General features: G+C 38.6%; 1 protein-coding gene across 3 annotated transcripts in view; it reads right to left on the bottom strand.

The window, feature by feature from the left end:
* The window catches only part of CAB39 (calcium binding protein 39), an 85,984-nt gene that overhangs the window by 25,801 nt on the left and 43,518 nt on the right, over window positions 1–16,665 (bottom strand). For all 3 annotated transcript variants that reach the window (XM_012749411.3, XM_012749413.3, XM_012749412.3), the window contains exon 3: window positions 386–550. In XM_012749411.3, the coding sequence (XP_012604865.1) occupies window positions 386–550 (165 nt within the window). The remainder of the gene's footprint in view (window positions 1–385; window positions 551–16,665) is intronic.

Raw genomic sequence — 16,665 nt, 5'->3', positions numbered from 1 at the left:
AAAAAAATAGACGTAACTATATGTTCTCTAAGATCTTATGCACCTCTAAAATTCTAACATTCTACAAAGAAAAAAAAATCTAAAGACATGAAGAAAGAAAAAAAAACAACAAAAAAGAAAATAAATAAAATTATAACATTCTATGGTCTTTTACTCCATACACAATGTGGTGAAATAGAGGGAGAAACCCTGCCCCAAGCCTGACACAACATTGGGTTCCTGACTTGGCTCTGCTCATTAGGCAGGCAGCCTAGGCATGCTGATGGCGGTCAGTGACCCCACCAACAGTCGGACAGGAACCTTAAGATGCTCCAAAGGAGAGAACATATGGGAAAGGACTATGAATAGGGAGCTGTTTTTGAAAAACAAGAAATTGATTTCTTACCTCAAAGTCAATGAGCTGCAAATCAGCTACCAGGGTGCTGAGGAGCCCGCTATTATATAGTTCCTGAGCGAGCTGAGCCACTGCTTCTGTCTGCGGCTCTTTTTCATTTGTGCCATACAGAATTTCTTTCATGGCAACCAGATTTTTGGAAACTTCTTCTGTAGCCTGATTTGGGGGGAGGGGTTGGGGAAGAGGAGAAAAACAATTCATTTTAACAAACATGTAACATACCTACATTTGTTCAATAACTTTTCTCTACATTCTATAATGTAGAGAAAATGTAGACCCCCTACATTATGGACCTATGTACAAGAGGCAAAGGTGGGCAAGCTCCAGCTCTGCCCACCAGAGCTGGACACAGTGCACACGTGCACAGGGCAGCCAACATGCTTACTGCACAGGAAGGCCAGTTTGCGCATCACAGACACCAAGGAGATTAAAGTAGTTAATATAAACTACCATGTCTGAGATAAAGGTTAGTAAATATGAAGACAGTACAATAAAAACTATCTAAAATAAAACAGCAGTCTCCAACCTTTTTGGCACCAGGGACCGGTTTCATGGAAGACAATTTTTCCATGCGGCATGGGGCACTGTGGGAGGGGGGCAATGGTGGGTAGCTTAGGAGGTGATGGTGAGGCCAGTTTCCTAATAGGTCATGGACTGGTATTGGGCCGCGGCCTGGGGGTTGAGGACCACAGAAATAAAACATGGGGGTGGGGGAAAAGACTTTTTATTAGTGAGCTATGGGATAAGTTTAAACAATCTAATATACATTAAGTGTAGTCCCCAAAGGAAGGCGGAATGGCAGACAAAATATTTGAAGACATAATGACTGAAAATTTTCCTAATTTGATAAAAGCTATAATTCCAAGCCCAAAAGTTGAAAAATCTCGAGCATGAGAAACAGGAAGATGACAATACCAAGGTATGGAATAATCAAACTGGTTAAATTCAGTGATACAGAGAAAATCTTAAAAGCAGCTAGAAGGAAAAAATATTATGGACAAAGAATGACAACAGACTTTTTTTTTTTTTTTTTTTTGAGACAGGGTCTCACGTTTTTGCCCAGGCTAGAGTGAGTGCCGTGGCATCAGCCTAGCTCACAGCAACCTCAAACTCCTGGGCTCAAGCAATCCTGCTGCCTCAGCCTCCCGAGTAGCTGGACTACAGGCATGCACCACCATGCCCGGCTAATTTTTTCTATATATATTTTAGTTGGCCAATGAATTTCTTTGTATTTATAGTAGAGATGGGGTCTCGCTCTTGCTCAGGCTGGTTTCGAACTCCTGACCTTGAGCAATCCGCCTGCCTCGGCCTCCCAGAGTACTAGGATTAGAGGCGTGAGCCACCATGCCCGGCCGACAACAGACTTTTTGACAGAAATGATGCCCCCAAAAAAAGAAAGAAAGAAAGGAATGATGCAAAAAGACAGTAGAGGTACATTGTTAAAGTACTGAGGAAAAAAAAAAACACCACACAAACTGTCATAGAATTTTATATCCAGTGAAAATATCTTTAAAAATTAAGGCAAAATAAAAAAAGGTTTTGAGACACAGAAAAGTGAAAAGATTTCATCACCAGAAGATCTGTAATATATGAAATATTTAAGGGGGTCCTATTGGCAGAAGAAAAATTTTTCAAGATGAAAATCAGTATATACACAAAGGAATGAAAAGCAATGGAGATAGTAATGTGAGGAAATATAAAATATTTTCTCCTTATATTTAAAAAAATGTCTTTAAGAGATCTGGCTGTTTAAAGCAAAGATAATAATGTATTTTGGGGTTATGACATATGTGGAACAAAAATATATGGCAATAATACTTTAAAGGGGCATAAAGGAAGTATATGTTATAAGGATTCTTTTAATAACAAACAGTATAATATTTCCTAAAGATAGACTGTAGTAAGTTAAAGGCATATATGAGAAGTCCTAAAACAACCACTTAAAACCAAAACCCCAAATAAAGATTTATATTAATAGCTAATAAATCAACAAAGGAGATTCAAGTGGAATAGTAAAGACGTGAAAAAACAAAGACTGTAAAAACCTATATAAAATTGTGAACTAAAATAAAATCTTAAGCTTTCCTCAGCCGACTAAATGGACTCCCTCTTGGCCAAAGGGATGCACTAAAACTGAGTTGCTGGACAGAAGAAAGGATGTCAGACATGTCTCATCATGCCCCCATTCCTTCTTGTAGATATCCTTTATAACTCATTAACAGGCCTAAGGCTATACAAGACAAACCTGCAGGTCCTCCATTTACTTAAGTCTGGGTATATGGCAGGTGGCTTGACTCTGATTAACAGACTTCCTTATCTTAAAAGATTCCAAGTCTTTAGGCTTCATTTCTTTCTTTTTTTTTTTCCTTTTATTTCATCATATTATGGAGGTACAAATATTGTTAGGGTTACAAATAATGCAAGGCTTCATTTCTTTAACCAATTATAAATTAAAGGGTCTTTAAATCCACCTATAACCTACACGGCCCTACTTTGCGATGTCCTACCTTTTCGGGCCAAACCAGTGTATGCCTTCCACGTACTGATTTACCACTTTACGTGTAATTCCTATCGGCCTGGAATGTGTAAAACCAAACTGTAACCCAACCACTGTGAGTCCACTTGCTCAAGGCTTCTTGGGTATGGCTCTGGGCCCTGGTCCTTGAATCTGGCTCAGAATAAACCTCATTAAGTTATTTTACAGAGTTTTATTTTGCAGAGTTCTTTTCCCTTGACAAAAAGTGAAGCCATTTATGATAAGAGAAATACTTTAGGGAGATTACTTAGCACAGATTCACAGAACATCAGCATTTAACAGTACTTAAAGAATCATCTAGTCCCATGGTACTCCCTTCTACAACCTGCTTCTAATCTACTAAATGATCACATCCCTTCACCTTAAATACTTCCAGTATCTAGTAATGCAGTATTAGCAGATTTCAGAATCAGATAGCTGTTAAACAATTTTATAATGAGAAAACATTGCTTCACTACACTGGCTGCTGGCCCTGGGTCTGCACTGCAGATCAGGTGGCATTCTAACATCTCATCCATGTAAAGGCTCCTATTTGAAGGCAGCTTGCCTATCTTTCCTTAATTGTCATCTACTCCAGAAAACTTTTCTTAAATTATGCTAAGAAAGGCAGGGCTAATGTTTTAACCCTATCCAACTCTTCTGCATGGAATGATGAAAATGTTAATGCAGCCCAAGAATATCTTTAAGAATTTTTGCAACTGTATCCTATAATTGATTGAAAGAGAGCTCTAAGTGAACTAACCCTTTGGCTTTCACAGGCACTGTTTGTTGAAGCCAGGTCTTTCCAAATATTCTTAAACTGGATTGAATGACACTGCAATGAAGATTTTAACACTTCTCACTAATCTCATTATCAGCCCATCATTCAAATCATATTCAAAAGGCTTTTTAGGCCGGGCGCAGTGGCTCACGCCTGTAATCCTAGCTCTCTGGGAGGCCGAGGCGGGCGGATCGCTCGAGGTCAGGAGTTCGAAACCAGCCTGAGCAAGAGTGAGACCCCGTCTCTACTATAAATAGAAAGAAATTAATTGGCCAACTAATACATATAGAAAAAATTAGCCGGGCATGGTGGCGCATGCCTGTAGTCCCAGCTACTTGGGAGGCTGAGGCAGCAGGATTACTTGAGCCCAGGAGATTGAGGTTGCTGTGAGCTAGGCAGACGCCACGGCACTCACTCTAGCCTGGGTGACAAAGTGAGACTCTGTCTCAAAAAAAAAACAAAAACAAAAGGCTTTTTAAAAAATACTTTGATAAAATAAAAATATGATTTCTTCCCTATTTCCTGACTATTAGAAGATGAAATGAATTTGGTATGATCCTTTTATTAACCCTATGCTAATTACTCCTGATACAACATTCTTTTCTAAATGCTTATAAATCATCCTCCTAATAAGCTCATTATGAAACCTAATTCAGTATCAATGTTAAGCAGAGTCTACCTTTTCTAGTCTGCTGTTACTATCCCATTCTCAGTAATGCCTCAGAGATTTCAGACAGCAGTTCATCATCCCATATGCAAATTTTAAGTAACCCAGAACATAATTTTTCTGGGACGAGAGAAAATCATTTAGCAACAATAAGTGTTCTCTTATAATCTATTTACACATGTTCCCTTTTCAATTCCATTTTATTAACCTTTATCCTTCAGATGATTCTGACAGGGAAGAATCTGACACTTAATAGGTTTTCTGAAGGTATTATCTGTTGATTTTACAACAGTGATCCTAAGTAGTAGGCCTCGGCCTCTTTTGCCTCTCTGGTTGGGTCAAAGTTTCAAAGCTCTTAGCAACCCTTTATATACCTCAGTTTATACTGTTCTCTGAAATCATTTATCTGATTTTAAATTTGAATTCAGATCATAGTCTATTCTGACAGCAAAACATGAATGAGAAAGAAGGGGGGTAGACAGCTAAAGGCCATGGGTTTCTTTTTGAAGCGATAAAATGTTCTAAAATTGACTGTGGTTATGGTTGTGCACATATGTGGATAAAGTAAAAACCACTGAATTGTACAATTAAAATGGGTGATGGGTGAATTATATCTCAATAAAGCTGTTTTTTATAAAAAGGGAGGAGAGAGGCAGAGACATAATTAGAAAGCTATTTATTGCTCTTCTTAGTTGGATGGCAACCTACACTCATGTATAAAGCCCCTTGCCTTTCAGAAGATGACTGTCTCATTATGGGTGGGGAAGAAACACCAGTGGACTTTCCGTACCAGCTGACCACTGTACTCACCTACCTATACTCCTCCTCACCTGCTTCTGGATCCCTTCCCATCCTGCCTTCTCAGGAACTCAACCTGCCTACTATCTCATCAACTCATATAGTCCACTCCCCTTCACCTAAATTTTTCCCTATCAGTTTTTAAACATGATCAAGATCCCCTTAACAAAATTAAATAATTTTTATTGTTTAAAATTATTAATTAAAAATTTTTAATTAAAAAATTCTGCCCAGCCCATAACTAAAGTTCTGAAAACATCTGCCTGTATTTGCTATAGTTCACATCTTTCCTCATTCACTCTTCGGCCCAACCCTTTTGACTAGTCACCTCGGGCCTGCGTGCCATTAAATACAATTTTCTGTCTTCATTACACCTGAGCTCTCAGCAGCACTCACTGAGTTACTGATTATACATACTCCTTTAAAAACTCTTCCTCCCCTGGCCTCTGTGACTCACCACCACCCTAATTTTCCCTCCTATTTCTCTGGTTGCTAGTTGCTCCTTCTCTTGTTTCTTTTTTGACTTGTTCTTCTTTAAACATAGAGAATTCCTCAAGGCAAGGTACCACCAGGTCCTCCTCATTCTATAGTCTCTGAGTGATCTCACCCACACCCACTGCTTTAATTAACACCTAAATGCAGATGCCTCACTGATTCCTATCTCTAATCCAGTTCTCTTCTCCCAGGCCTTACCACTACATTCAGCAGCCTACTGGAAAAGTCTCCACTTGTATGTCTCAATAATGCTGACCATTTAACTTACTAAGCGTACATCCTGAGCTTAGGCCTCAGTGTGCGTACACAGCTCACAGTGTGGACATCCCCCAATGTGAGCCTACTGAAAGCCTACTACTGCATCTGGTACTCAACTGAAGAAAGAGCGGTCTGTTTCAGTCCTAGAGGAAATACTTGCTGTGTTGGAAATCTTGAGTCATAGTAGTACACTCACACTGGATATTGCTCTCTATAGGCAACTGAGGGGTTTTCAAAGCTTAAATTTGGTTGTGATTTGCCTTGTGCTCAATTTACAACTGAACTCCCTGTGATCTCACAGAGAAAACAAGTCTGTGGGAATACACACCAAACTGGTCTACTCATGGGGAGGGGTAAGAAAAGTATTTCTATTTTTTACTTGCTCTATTTCAGACTTGTTTGAATGTTTGACAATTCACATTTAAAAAAAACAAAAAAATAAAGTGGACAAGATAAATAGATCAAAATGTTCATCAGGTTGGTACTAATTGATTTATCTTCTAATTTCTTCTTCTATTTCTCCTGTTTCATCCCTCCCCTCAGCACATTCCCCCATCAAAATTTTTTCAGATTTATTTCTAACAAATAACCAAGTATGCAAGTCTACATATGTAGGTAGTTCTACCAACTACACTTTCAAAAACTGTGCCACAAACGATGCCAAGTATAAACCAAACGACTGGAAGGGGATTTAACAGCTAGAAGGTGCTCAACTATTCAGAACCAGATAATGGACATTGGGAATAAGAGACTTCCAAACCTGGGCATTCCCACGGCGAGTTATCAAAGGATTACCAGCAGCTTGATATAAAAAAAACTAAAATTAATCAATAAAATTATTAGCAGTTATAATAAATGAGATTAAGTTCATATTTCAATTGATGACTTTTAATCATATGTATATTTCAACTATGTGTGTGATTTCTGTTCCCTATTTTTTTTTTTTGAGACAGAGTCTCACTTTGTTGCCCAGGCTAGAGTGAGTGCCGTGGCGTCAGCCTAGCTCACAGCAACCTCAATCTCTCCTGGCTCAAGTGATCCTCCTGCCTCAGCCTCCCAAGTAGCTGGGACTACAGGCATGCGCCACCATGCCCGGCTAATTTTTTGTATATATATTTTTTAGTTGGTCAATTAATTTCTTTCTATTTTTAGTAGAGATGGGGTCTTGCTCAGGCTGGTTTTGAACTCCTGACCTCGAGCGATCCGCCCGCCTCGGCCTCCCAGAGTGCTAGGATTACAGGCGTGAGCCACCACGCCCGGCCTCTGTTCCCTATTTACATGGACAATTACAAGTAGATTAAACAAAACGCCTTATAAAAATAAACATGTCCAACTATTACCAAAAGATGATCAGGAAAGTTTAAGAAGTAAACTATTTCACAAGAAAAGGCACTTCAGCAAGTATCTACTGACTGAAGATACTCACACACACAACATAAAACTTTGGTCTTGTTTAGATTTGGCTTGGTTCCCCTCACGGGCATTCACATTAGTGACCATGCCCAGTCTCCCACCTCTGGCGTGCAGGCATTATATCAATATGTTCTCTGCTCCTCTGACCACATCCCTTTTACTTGTCACCTTCCTGTTTGTCCCCTCACACCTACTGAGTAAGCTATTCACACTTACAGCTCCTTGGAACACTGTGTACTTTTCAAGGACTGCTGAAATCATCATATGTCAACTAACCTACTAGCCCTTTATGCCCACATTACCTGTCCTCCTAAGACGGCACATGTCATTCAGTGCCACTCATGCTAGCAGCTCAGTCTTGTGGCTCCACTACACAATCTTGGATATGCTTTACTCAAAACTTTCTCTCCTTCAGCTCCCAGAGTTCAGAGCACTGTAGAAAAAGTGATGGAACTTGTGCACACTTGATTCACTAATAATTCATGCTGTTCAATCCAGCTCAGGAACATTCCTCTCAACTGGTTTGATTTCCAACCAGTAATTCCTAGTAGCACATATTTCAAAACTGCTCCACTTTTCTTAAGAGGCTTTAGTGTCTCTTTCTCTACTCCATCTCTAAACATCTAGCTTCATTCCTTATATATTAATATAAGACTTTCTAGTTAAAATATTCTCAACTTCCTCACTCATCTTGATGTATTTCTGCCATCCTCTGTCTCCACCCTGGCAATATATTCAGAATCGCTTAAGGAACTTTTAGAGAAGATGCCCAGTTCCCCAAGATACTTATTAATGACAAAAGGAAAAATAGTAATTTTATAGGGTAGACACCACCCTTAACCAAGTGATCAAAGTGCACATCATCAGTAATGGGACCACAGATATCACGTGCTTCCGTATCACCTCTATGGGATTCTTGCCAAAAATTCTTAAACTACACTGAATCGTGAGCAAACACTAGCCAAACCCAAATCAAGGGACATTCTACAAAATAACTGGCTAGTACTTTTCAAGAGTGTCAAGGTCACAGAAGTCAAAGACTGAGGAACTGTTCCAAATTAAAGAAGATGTTGCCATACCTTAAATGTAATGTGTGATCATGAATTGGATCCTGGTCCAGAAAAATAACATTATTGGTACAATGGATAAAATTTGAAAAAGATCTATGGGTTAGTTAACAGTATTGTATCAATGTTATTTTCCTGATTTTGATCATTGTACTGTGGTTACATAAGATGTTGACATTCAGGGAAGGTGGGTGAAAGGTGCTCTTTTTGCAACCATTTATGTAAGTCTGACACATTCATCAATCCTCTTATTTTGCCTTTTCTTCACAGGTAAGGGACATTCTACAAGTTCCAAGTCCACTAAACAAAAAAGAGATTTGCTTTGACTCATGTTCCCCTGTGCAATTCTGCCAGTAGTGTGGCCTCATGGAAACCTCTTAAGTCTTACTGGAACATCTGATAACTAAGGCAGCGGAACAGATGACTCCTGAGATCCATTCCATTTCTTAAGATCTCAAATTCCAAATAAAGGTCTTTGGCTTTTCCTCTGCCCTGTCATCTACTTTCATTCTCTCACCCTGGACGTTTTGTCTCTGCTCAAGCTAAGCTGAAAGTCTGAGTGCCTGCACCAGTCCTCTCTACTCCCAGAGTCCCTGTGCCACTACCAAGGCTCTCTCCCCCTCTGATGGCTACAGGGCTGTGGACTTATTTCAGTGCTGTGACTTCTAATTTCCCTAACATACTCAAGGGCTTTGAGAGAGGCTTGTTTACACTTTTTATAACACCCCATCCCCACTCCAGTGTCTAAGATGGTGATTTACACATGAAGTAATGTTATGATTTTGTTAATTGACTGAATTCTCTAGAAAGTTTTTGTTAGTTGAACACAGTGTTCCGAGACACAGATGCTACTCTTGTATGGGCCAGTCAGCCTCATATTATGTTTCACGGGCACAGGCTGCTTTATTAACAGTAGCCAACTGTCTTATAAATACACGGTCAAGAGGAGAAACACGTGAGAGAACAGTGCCCCTCGTGACAAGCCCACTTACTTGACAGGAAAGTGATGTGGATCACCCACTGCTGACTCATCTAGGACAGAGGTGCAGAATTTTGTTTAAGTTCTTAGTTTTCTTATGGCTTTTAAAGTGATTTACCCTGTGTGCTCTACTTTTAGCAGCCATATGTAGTGGGAGTTTGGAGTCACCCTAACAGAGTGGAGTCACAGAGAAGAGTCTGTGGTTTGGCAGAACTGCTCAGAATCAAGGCTTCAAGTTGAGAAGTACAGTCTCTAAGTCCTACTGGGGCCAGGACCATTAATCTTAAACTATGAAGCCTCAATGATATACAACTGAATGAGAATAACTTTATTTTTAACTAACTTTAAGAAATTTCTAAATTAATATGACACGATGCTCTCATAAGATATAGTATCATATTTTTATTGTACTTTTCTAAGTTTAGATATACAAGCACTTGCCGATGTGTTACAATTGCGTATGGTATTCAGTACACAAACATGCTGTGCAGGTTTGTAGCCTGGGAGCAAGAGGCTATGCCATATAGTATCGGTGTGCAGTATGCTGCAACATCCAGGTTTGTGTAAGCATAGATGTTTGCACAACAACAAAGTAACCTAAGGTTACAAACCTATGTAACTTAAATGGCACATTTCTCAGAGCTTATCCCCGTTAAGTGACACGTGACTATATTTCAAAATTTTAAGGGTAGTGTCCATAATAACCTCATCAACTAGTACTAAGGCTGAGACTTTCCACTGCCTGTTTTCCCATTAAAAAATAAAACAATGCAGGAAAATTAGCATTAGCATGCCAAACATTGGTATAAATGGTCTTTTCCAAGACTGCTAAAAACTCAAGAGGTTTCTTATTAAATCTCTTGCCTTAAATCCAATATTCCCACAGTACCCATTACTGTACTATTTTATCATCACTAGAGACAAGCATTCAGACACAAGGCAGTTATACAAAAATACAACTTCTGAAGACTAGAGAAGACAGCCCACTCGCCCATTAGTGTTTCCTGACCATTTTCCTATAGTACCCATGGCCCTCGCAACCATTCCTCCTCCGGATCCAGCTACTCAGTGGATCCAAACTGGCTAGCTATTCACAGATGGAGGGACAGGGTTATATCTAGCAGGATACAAGTCTGGGGCTGCCCTCCTTGTTGCCTCATATTTTTAATAGACAGTTACAAGTTAAGAGTAACCTTAATATATAAAGCACACTTAGACAAACATAGAAAGAGTAACATGGTTAAAGTATAGAAATGGCTAATTCAGAAATTAAACACTTTATAAAAAACATTCTATTTCATAATAATAATAAACTTAAACTGATAAAATATTTTTTCCCTTCCAATGAGAGGCAAAGACTTTTTGATACACTGCTGGTGGAAAAATAAATTGGTACAACTTTACTGGAGAGTGAGTTCGCAAAATGTATCAAAAAGCTTTAAAAGGTACTATCCTTCTGATTCGCTCATTATACTTTTTTTTTTTTTTTTGAGACAGAGTCTCACTTTTGTTGCCCAGGCTAGAGTGAGTGCCGTGGCATCAGCCTAACTCACAGCAACCTCAAACTCCTGGGCTCAAGCGATCCTTCTGCCTCAGCCTCCCAAGTAGCTGGGACTACAGGCATGCACCACCATGCCCAGCTAATTTTTTGTATATATACTTTTAGTTGGTCAATTAATTTCTTTCTATTTTTAGTAGAGACGGGGTCTCGCTCAGGCTGGTTTCGAACTCCCGACCTTGAGCAATCCGCCCGCTTCGGCCTCCCAGAGTGCTAGGATTACAGGCGTGAGCCACCGCGCCCGGCCCGCTCATTATACTTTTAGGAATTTACCTCATGGAAACAGACAAATACACAAAGATGTAAGTACATGCAGTATCATTTACAATAGCAAATAAAATAGAACTAAAATAGAATAGAAATAAAAGTAGAAGAAATAGAAATAAAATAGAATAGAAATAAAAGTTATCCCGCTGAACCAGTTAAATCATGATGTACCCATAAATCAGAGGAACTCAGACAAGCTTTAAAAATAATTTAGATCTACTGACATGCAAAGATGTTAACATTAAAATTAAAAAACAAACCTGGTTACAGAATAGCATGATTCCATACTTATTTACTTATCTGCTCTAGAGAACAAGGAGGGCACACGCTAGAACATGAACAAGAATCTATAAGGATACTCCACCACGTTAATGGTAGTCATTTCATGTGGTAGTAAATTAAGGATGAGCTTTATTTTTTCTTTATATGCTTTTGTATTTTCTGATTTTTTTGAATGAATATATATTAGGACATATCACTTTGTACTGGTAGATATAAATATAGAAATGAATTAAAACTATTAGGTTTAATGAAGAAAACAAAGATCTATCTCACATACATACATTTCCTATAAAGTGCTTAAGAAAAAGAGGAAGAAGTTGTAAATCTGCAACCCTCCCCTCCCTGCAAATGATTAAACATGCACAAGACTGGCAAACAGAAGCTGAAGTAAGGAGAAAGATAATGATTCCAAGGTTTTAAGCCAGGGATACAAAGGGAATGTTTCTTAAAGGAGTCAGGAAGAGAGAGACCAATTCTGGGAAGGAGAAAATGAATTTTGAGTTGCACGTGTTAAGTTTGAAGTGATGTTGCAGTACAGAACCATAGCACCCTAAGTGCTGAAAGGGACATCAGAAGTCATCTAAATCAGTGGTTTGCAAACCTTTTAGGGGGCCACTGATATCCCACTCTCTTCTGCCATCATTTTTTAAAATACCAATCTTATGTAGGATCCCAATGTACAAATTAGGATAAAGTAAAACTAAAAAAGTGGATGAAGGGAAGAGGACCTGAAACAGTGGCCTGCTTCTGCAGGATACCCTCTATACATATGCAGAACATTAAGTTTATCAACAAAACAAATACACACAAAACAAAAATTCGCCTTGCCCTCTGCCCCAATTTCTAACCAAAATTAAGAATTCTTGCTATAATCTATATCATCAGACATATCCATCAAGTTTCCTAGATAAGTAGGTGGCAAACTTTTTGCGGCCATACGGTTTCTGTCATGAGTCCTCAACTCTGCCACTGTAGCAAGAAAGCAGTCACAGCCTGCATATAAATGAATAGGCATGGGTGGGTTTCAACACAACTTTATTTAGAAAACCAGGTAGTGGGCCAACTTGAGATGCAGTCTGTCAACTCATGCTTTGGAAAATATTTGGTGGGTAGAAGAAGAGATGGTCAATGGGTATGTGAACTGGGAGTGGAGTGTGGACAACCATTAAATCCTCTCAATTCTCTTAGAAATCTAGTTTCATAAATTACTTTTCCTCCTTACCCCTAATCTTTGTCACTAGGATTCCCTTACCAAATCTGTCTTCAGTCATTACGTCTATATTCCCAAATACATATTCAATCTCTCCCCGGCTCTGACTTCGAAATCTTGCTTGTGGGGATGCAAAATGGTACACCAGCTCTGGAAAAAGGTGTGGTCATTTCTCATAAAACTAAATATGTGCTTACTATATGACCCAGGGATTGCACTTCACACAAAAATCTGTACAGATATGTTTATAGCAGTTTTATTTGAAATAGCAGAAAACAGCCTAGCTGTCCCTCAACAGGTCAATGGTTAAACACACTGTGGTACACCCATCCCATGGAGGACTACTCGGCAATCAAAAACAATGAACTACTGATACTCACACCTACTTGCATGGATCTCATGGGTATTATGCTGAGTGAAAAAAAGCCAATCTCAAATGGTTACATTTTATATGATTCTATTTATATAACATTCTAGAAATAACAAAATTTATAGATTTGGAGAACAACTGGTTGCCAGCAGGGGTTAGGGATAGGGGAAAGGTGGGTGTGGCTATAAAGGTGGTGATGGAACAGTTCTGTATCTTGGGTGTAGTGGTGGTTATAAAATGTGATAAAATTGCACAGAGCTATACCCACACCCACAAAAATTGTAAAACTGTTGAAATCTGAGTAAGGCCTATGGATCGTACCAATGTTAATTTCCTGGTTTTGATATTGTATGTAGTTATGTGAGATGTTACCACTTGGGAAAAGTGGGTAAAGAGTACATGGGAACTCATTTTTGTAACTTCCTGTGAATTAATAATTTCAAAATAAACATTTAAAACAAAGCAAAACTACAATATAAGACTTCTTTAGCTCTCTCAGTATATTGTTAGGTTGGTAAATAAGGCCGTTATCAAACTTACACCTCTAGCCTTACCTCCCACCATTGCCCTATATCTCCACCCCTTAAAGTCACACTGATCTTGTCACTGTTTTCTGAACATGCCATAGTTTACGCTGTTTCACATTCTGTTCCTTCTCACTCTCTGCCTGCCAAACAGCTTAAAACCAGCTCAAATGTCACTTCAAACCTAATGCCATCTGTATACCTGTCCCCAAGAGAGGTAGCAACTGCCTTATCCTCTTGGTTCCCACAGACTATTATTCATACCAAGTGCCTCTATATTATTTACATGCCTATTTCTTCTACTAGATTATAAACTCCTTAAGAACAGAGAGACGATTTGATCCATGTGCCTATCTGCCCGCACACAGAGGCACTAAAATGTCCGTGGATTCAATTAAATTGGGAATCCTTTGTAAGGGATAATGACAATTGATGACAACAACTCTGTCCTGCCAATGACTGTGTAGAGAAACCCTGGCATGAGGAAAACAACTCCAATGGGCATCACGGCTGATAAAGTCATCTTTTTTAGAGACAATTTAAGTGATCTGTTAAGCAAAATTTTCCATGCTTCAGTTCATCATTAGTTTACATAACTAAATTTACTATAATTTTACTTATAATGAATTATCATTATTGAGAAATGCCTCAAAGAGGTCAGATTTAGGAAGAATGGGGAGGTTTAAATCATTTGTTATGTCTTATTATTGTCTTTTTTTGATTTTCTTTAAACCCACTCTTTAGCAAAAGAATCATTTTAAACAAGAGTCCTTTAAATATATACCAATCTATATTTATTGCCTTAAATATCAATTCATTCTCAAAAAGGGATTAAATGAACTAATTGAAAAAAGAAAGTCCTATATCAAAGTAAATGAAGACAAAGATGTGAGATGAAATCTAAAAGTAAACTGACAAAGACTGTTGGTGCCAAGTATTTGATAATGGGAATAATTCTATTATCGCATTAATTCTGGGATAAATACTTTTAGCCCCCTTCCTCCCCCTTTAATAAAGAAACTAAGTGTTCTAAGATGAAAGATCATGGACTTAAAAAAACCTATTAATAACCTCCTGGTGTCAATGATTACTCTAAACAAGTTTAGTAACCATGAGTCACTGTTAAATGGCCATGCTATGAAAAGGCTCTGCTACTCCCTTAACCCCTCTTAAATATTCCAGCAAATATATTCCTCTCATGAAATGAGTGAATATAGCCATTCAACCCTGTGAACACATGCATTCATGCTGATGAAGGAAACCAAGCATAAGCTGCGCAAGGCAGCCATCCTTCTTTATATAGAATGTAGTGGGCAAAGAGTGTGTAAACAGTCATTACACATACCACATCTGTTTGGCTGTTAGCAGTGAAACAAGTCCCACCCAAACTCCATCCCCCAGTTACCTAAAAATAAAGATGGTAAGATAAACCATTTTTTTAAAGGTGTACGAAAATTAGTTTTGCACAAAGTCATTAAAAAGCTATTTCCTAAGGGACTAATCTATTTGTATCATACGCAATTCTTAAAATGTGGCAGCTGTGTACCATATAAAACAAGTAAAAATATCAACATATTATAAATAAAGAAATAAATACTGAACTGTTGCATCTATCATTTCATCTAGAAGATCACAAGAAATGATTGGGAAAATGCCCACGGATATAACAAATAAAGCAGAAATAGGCAAGACCATAGGTTTGGCAGAGCTAGTTGTGAATTCTGTCTCTGACTGTAATGTAATGGGTTACCTAAGAAACAACAGCTTTCTTCATCTACATTGTAAGAATAACAACAGGAACCTATTCTACCTCAAAATAAGATGGAGGCCTCTCTACAAGTTACCTTGTGAAGTGTGGTGTTTTATTGATGTAAGGATGTGTCAAAGATGCAAAGCTTGAATTCCTCCTACAACACTTAACTAAGTGGTCACCTAGCCCATGGCAATGTGTCTCCAGAGACGAGAAACTTGCTGTCTCCTGAGAAAGCCAACTTATACCTATTACTTTCCAAATATCAAGACAAAATTGGACTTCCTGTTTTCCTTCCAGTGAATTCTATCTCCTACTACTGTGTGAAACACTGTCTAACCCTTTCCTCACATTACATGGTATCCCAAAAACATACTACTAAGAGCTATAGTGATTTATTCCATTCTACAAAATTACTATGCTCAACTCTTATTCTCTCCATGTTGTACTTCACATCTCCAGTCCATTCACCTATTCCTCATGGCAGAGGTCTGAATTTCCATGCCAGCCTCTTCACACCTCTCAACACACTCCAGTTTCCATATCATCAAGTGTGGACTTGCCTTCACAGTGCAGAAGATTATCACTTTGAATTTCAATAGTGTAGTTCTGTTATTGCAATCTAGCCTTTCAATAGCCTTTCTGGGTGCTTTATTACACTATCTGTTCTCAGAGAATACATATGTGGTTTCTAAGCCACATCTGCTCCAGGTGGTACAGTCTTTCCTACTTCTCTGTTGAGTTACAATTAACACAACTCCACATATTTAAAGTTTCATCTGTTACGAAAGTCCTGTATCAAAGTAAATGAAGACAAAGATGTGAGATGGAATCTAAAAGTATGTATACACCTATGAAACCATCAAGACAATGAACATATCACCACCAAAAGTTTCCTGACACCCCTTTGCAGTCCCCTCCCTCTACCCTCCCTGCTCTTCCTTGCCAGCCCCAAAGCAACTACTGATCTGCTTTCTGTAATTATGGATCAGTTTCATTTTCTACAGTTTTGTACAAATAGAGCCACACATTATGTACTCTTTACAGTCTGGCTTATTTCGTTCAACATAATTAGAGATTCATCCATGTTGTTGTATAGCAATAGTTCATTCTTTTTTAAATTGCTGAGTAGTACTCCATTATGTTGCTGTACCACAATTAGTTTATCCATGCACCTGGGCTATTTCCTGTTTGAGGTTATTAAAAATAAAGCTATGGCCGGGCGTGGTGGCTCACGCCTGTAATCCTAGCACTCTGGGAGGCCGAGGTGGGCGGATTGCTCGAGGTCAGGAGTTCGAAACCAGCCTGAGCAAGAGCGAGACCCCATCTCTACTATA

This window comes from Microcebus murinus, chromosome 8 (genome assembly GCF_040939455.1).
Source record: "Microcebus murinus isolate Inina chromosome 8, M.murinus_Inina_mat1.0, whole genome shotgun sequence".
NCBI lineage: Eukaryota > Metazoa > Chordata > Mammalia > Primates > Cheirogaleidae > Microcebus > Microcebus murinus.
Note: the sequence above shows the minus strand (reverse complement) of the source record. Positions and strands in the feature narration are given on the sequence as shown.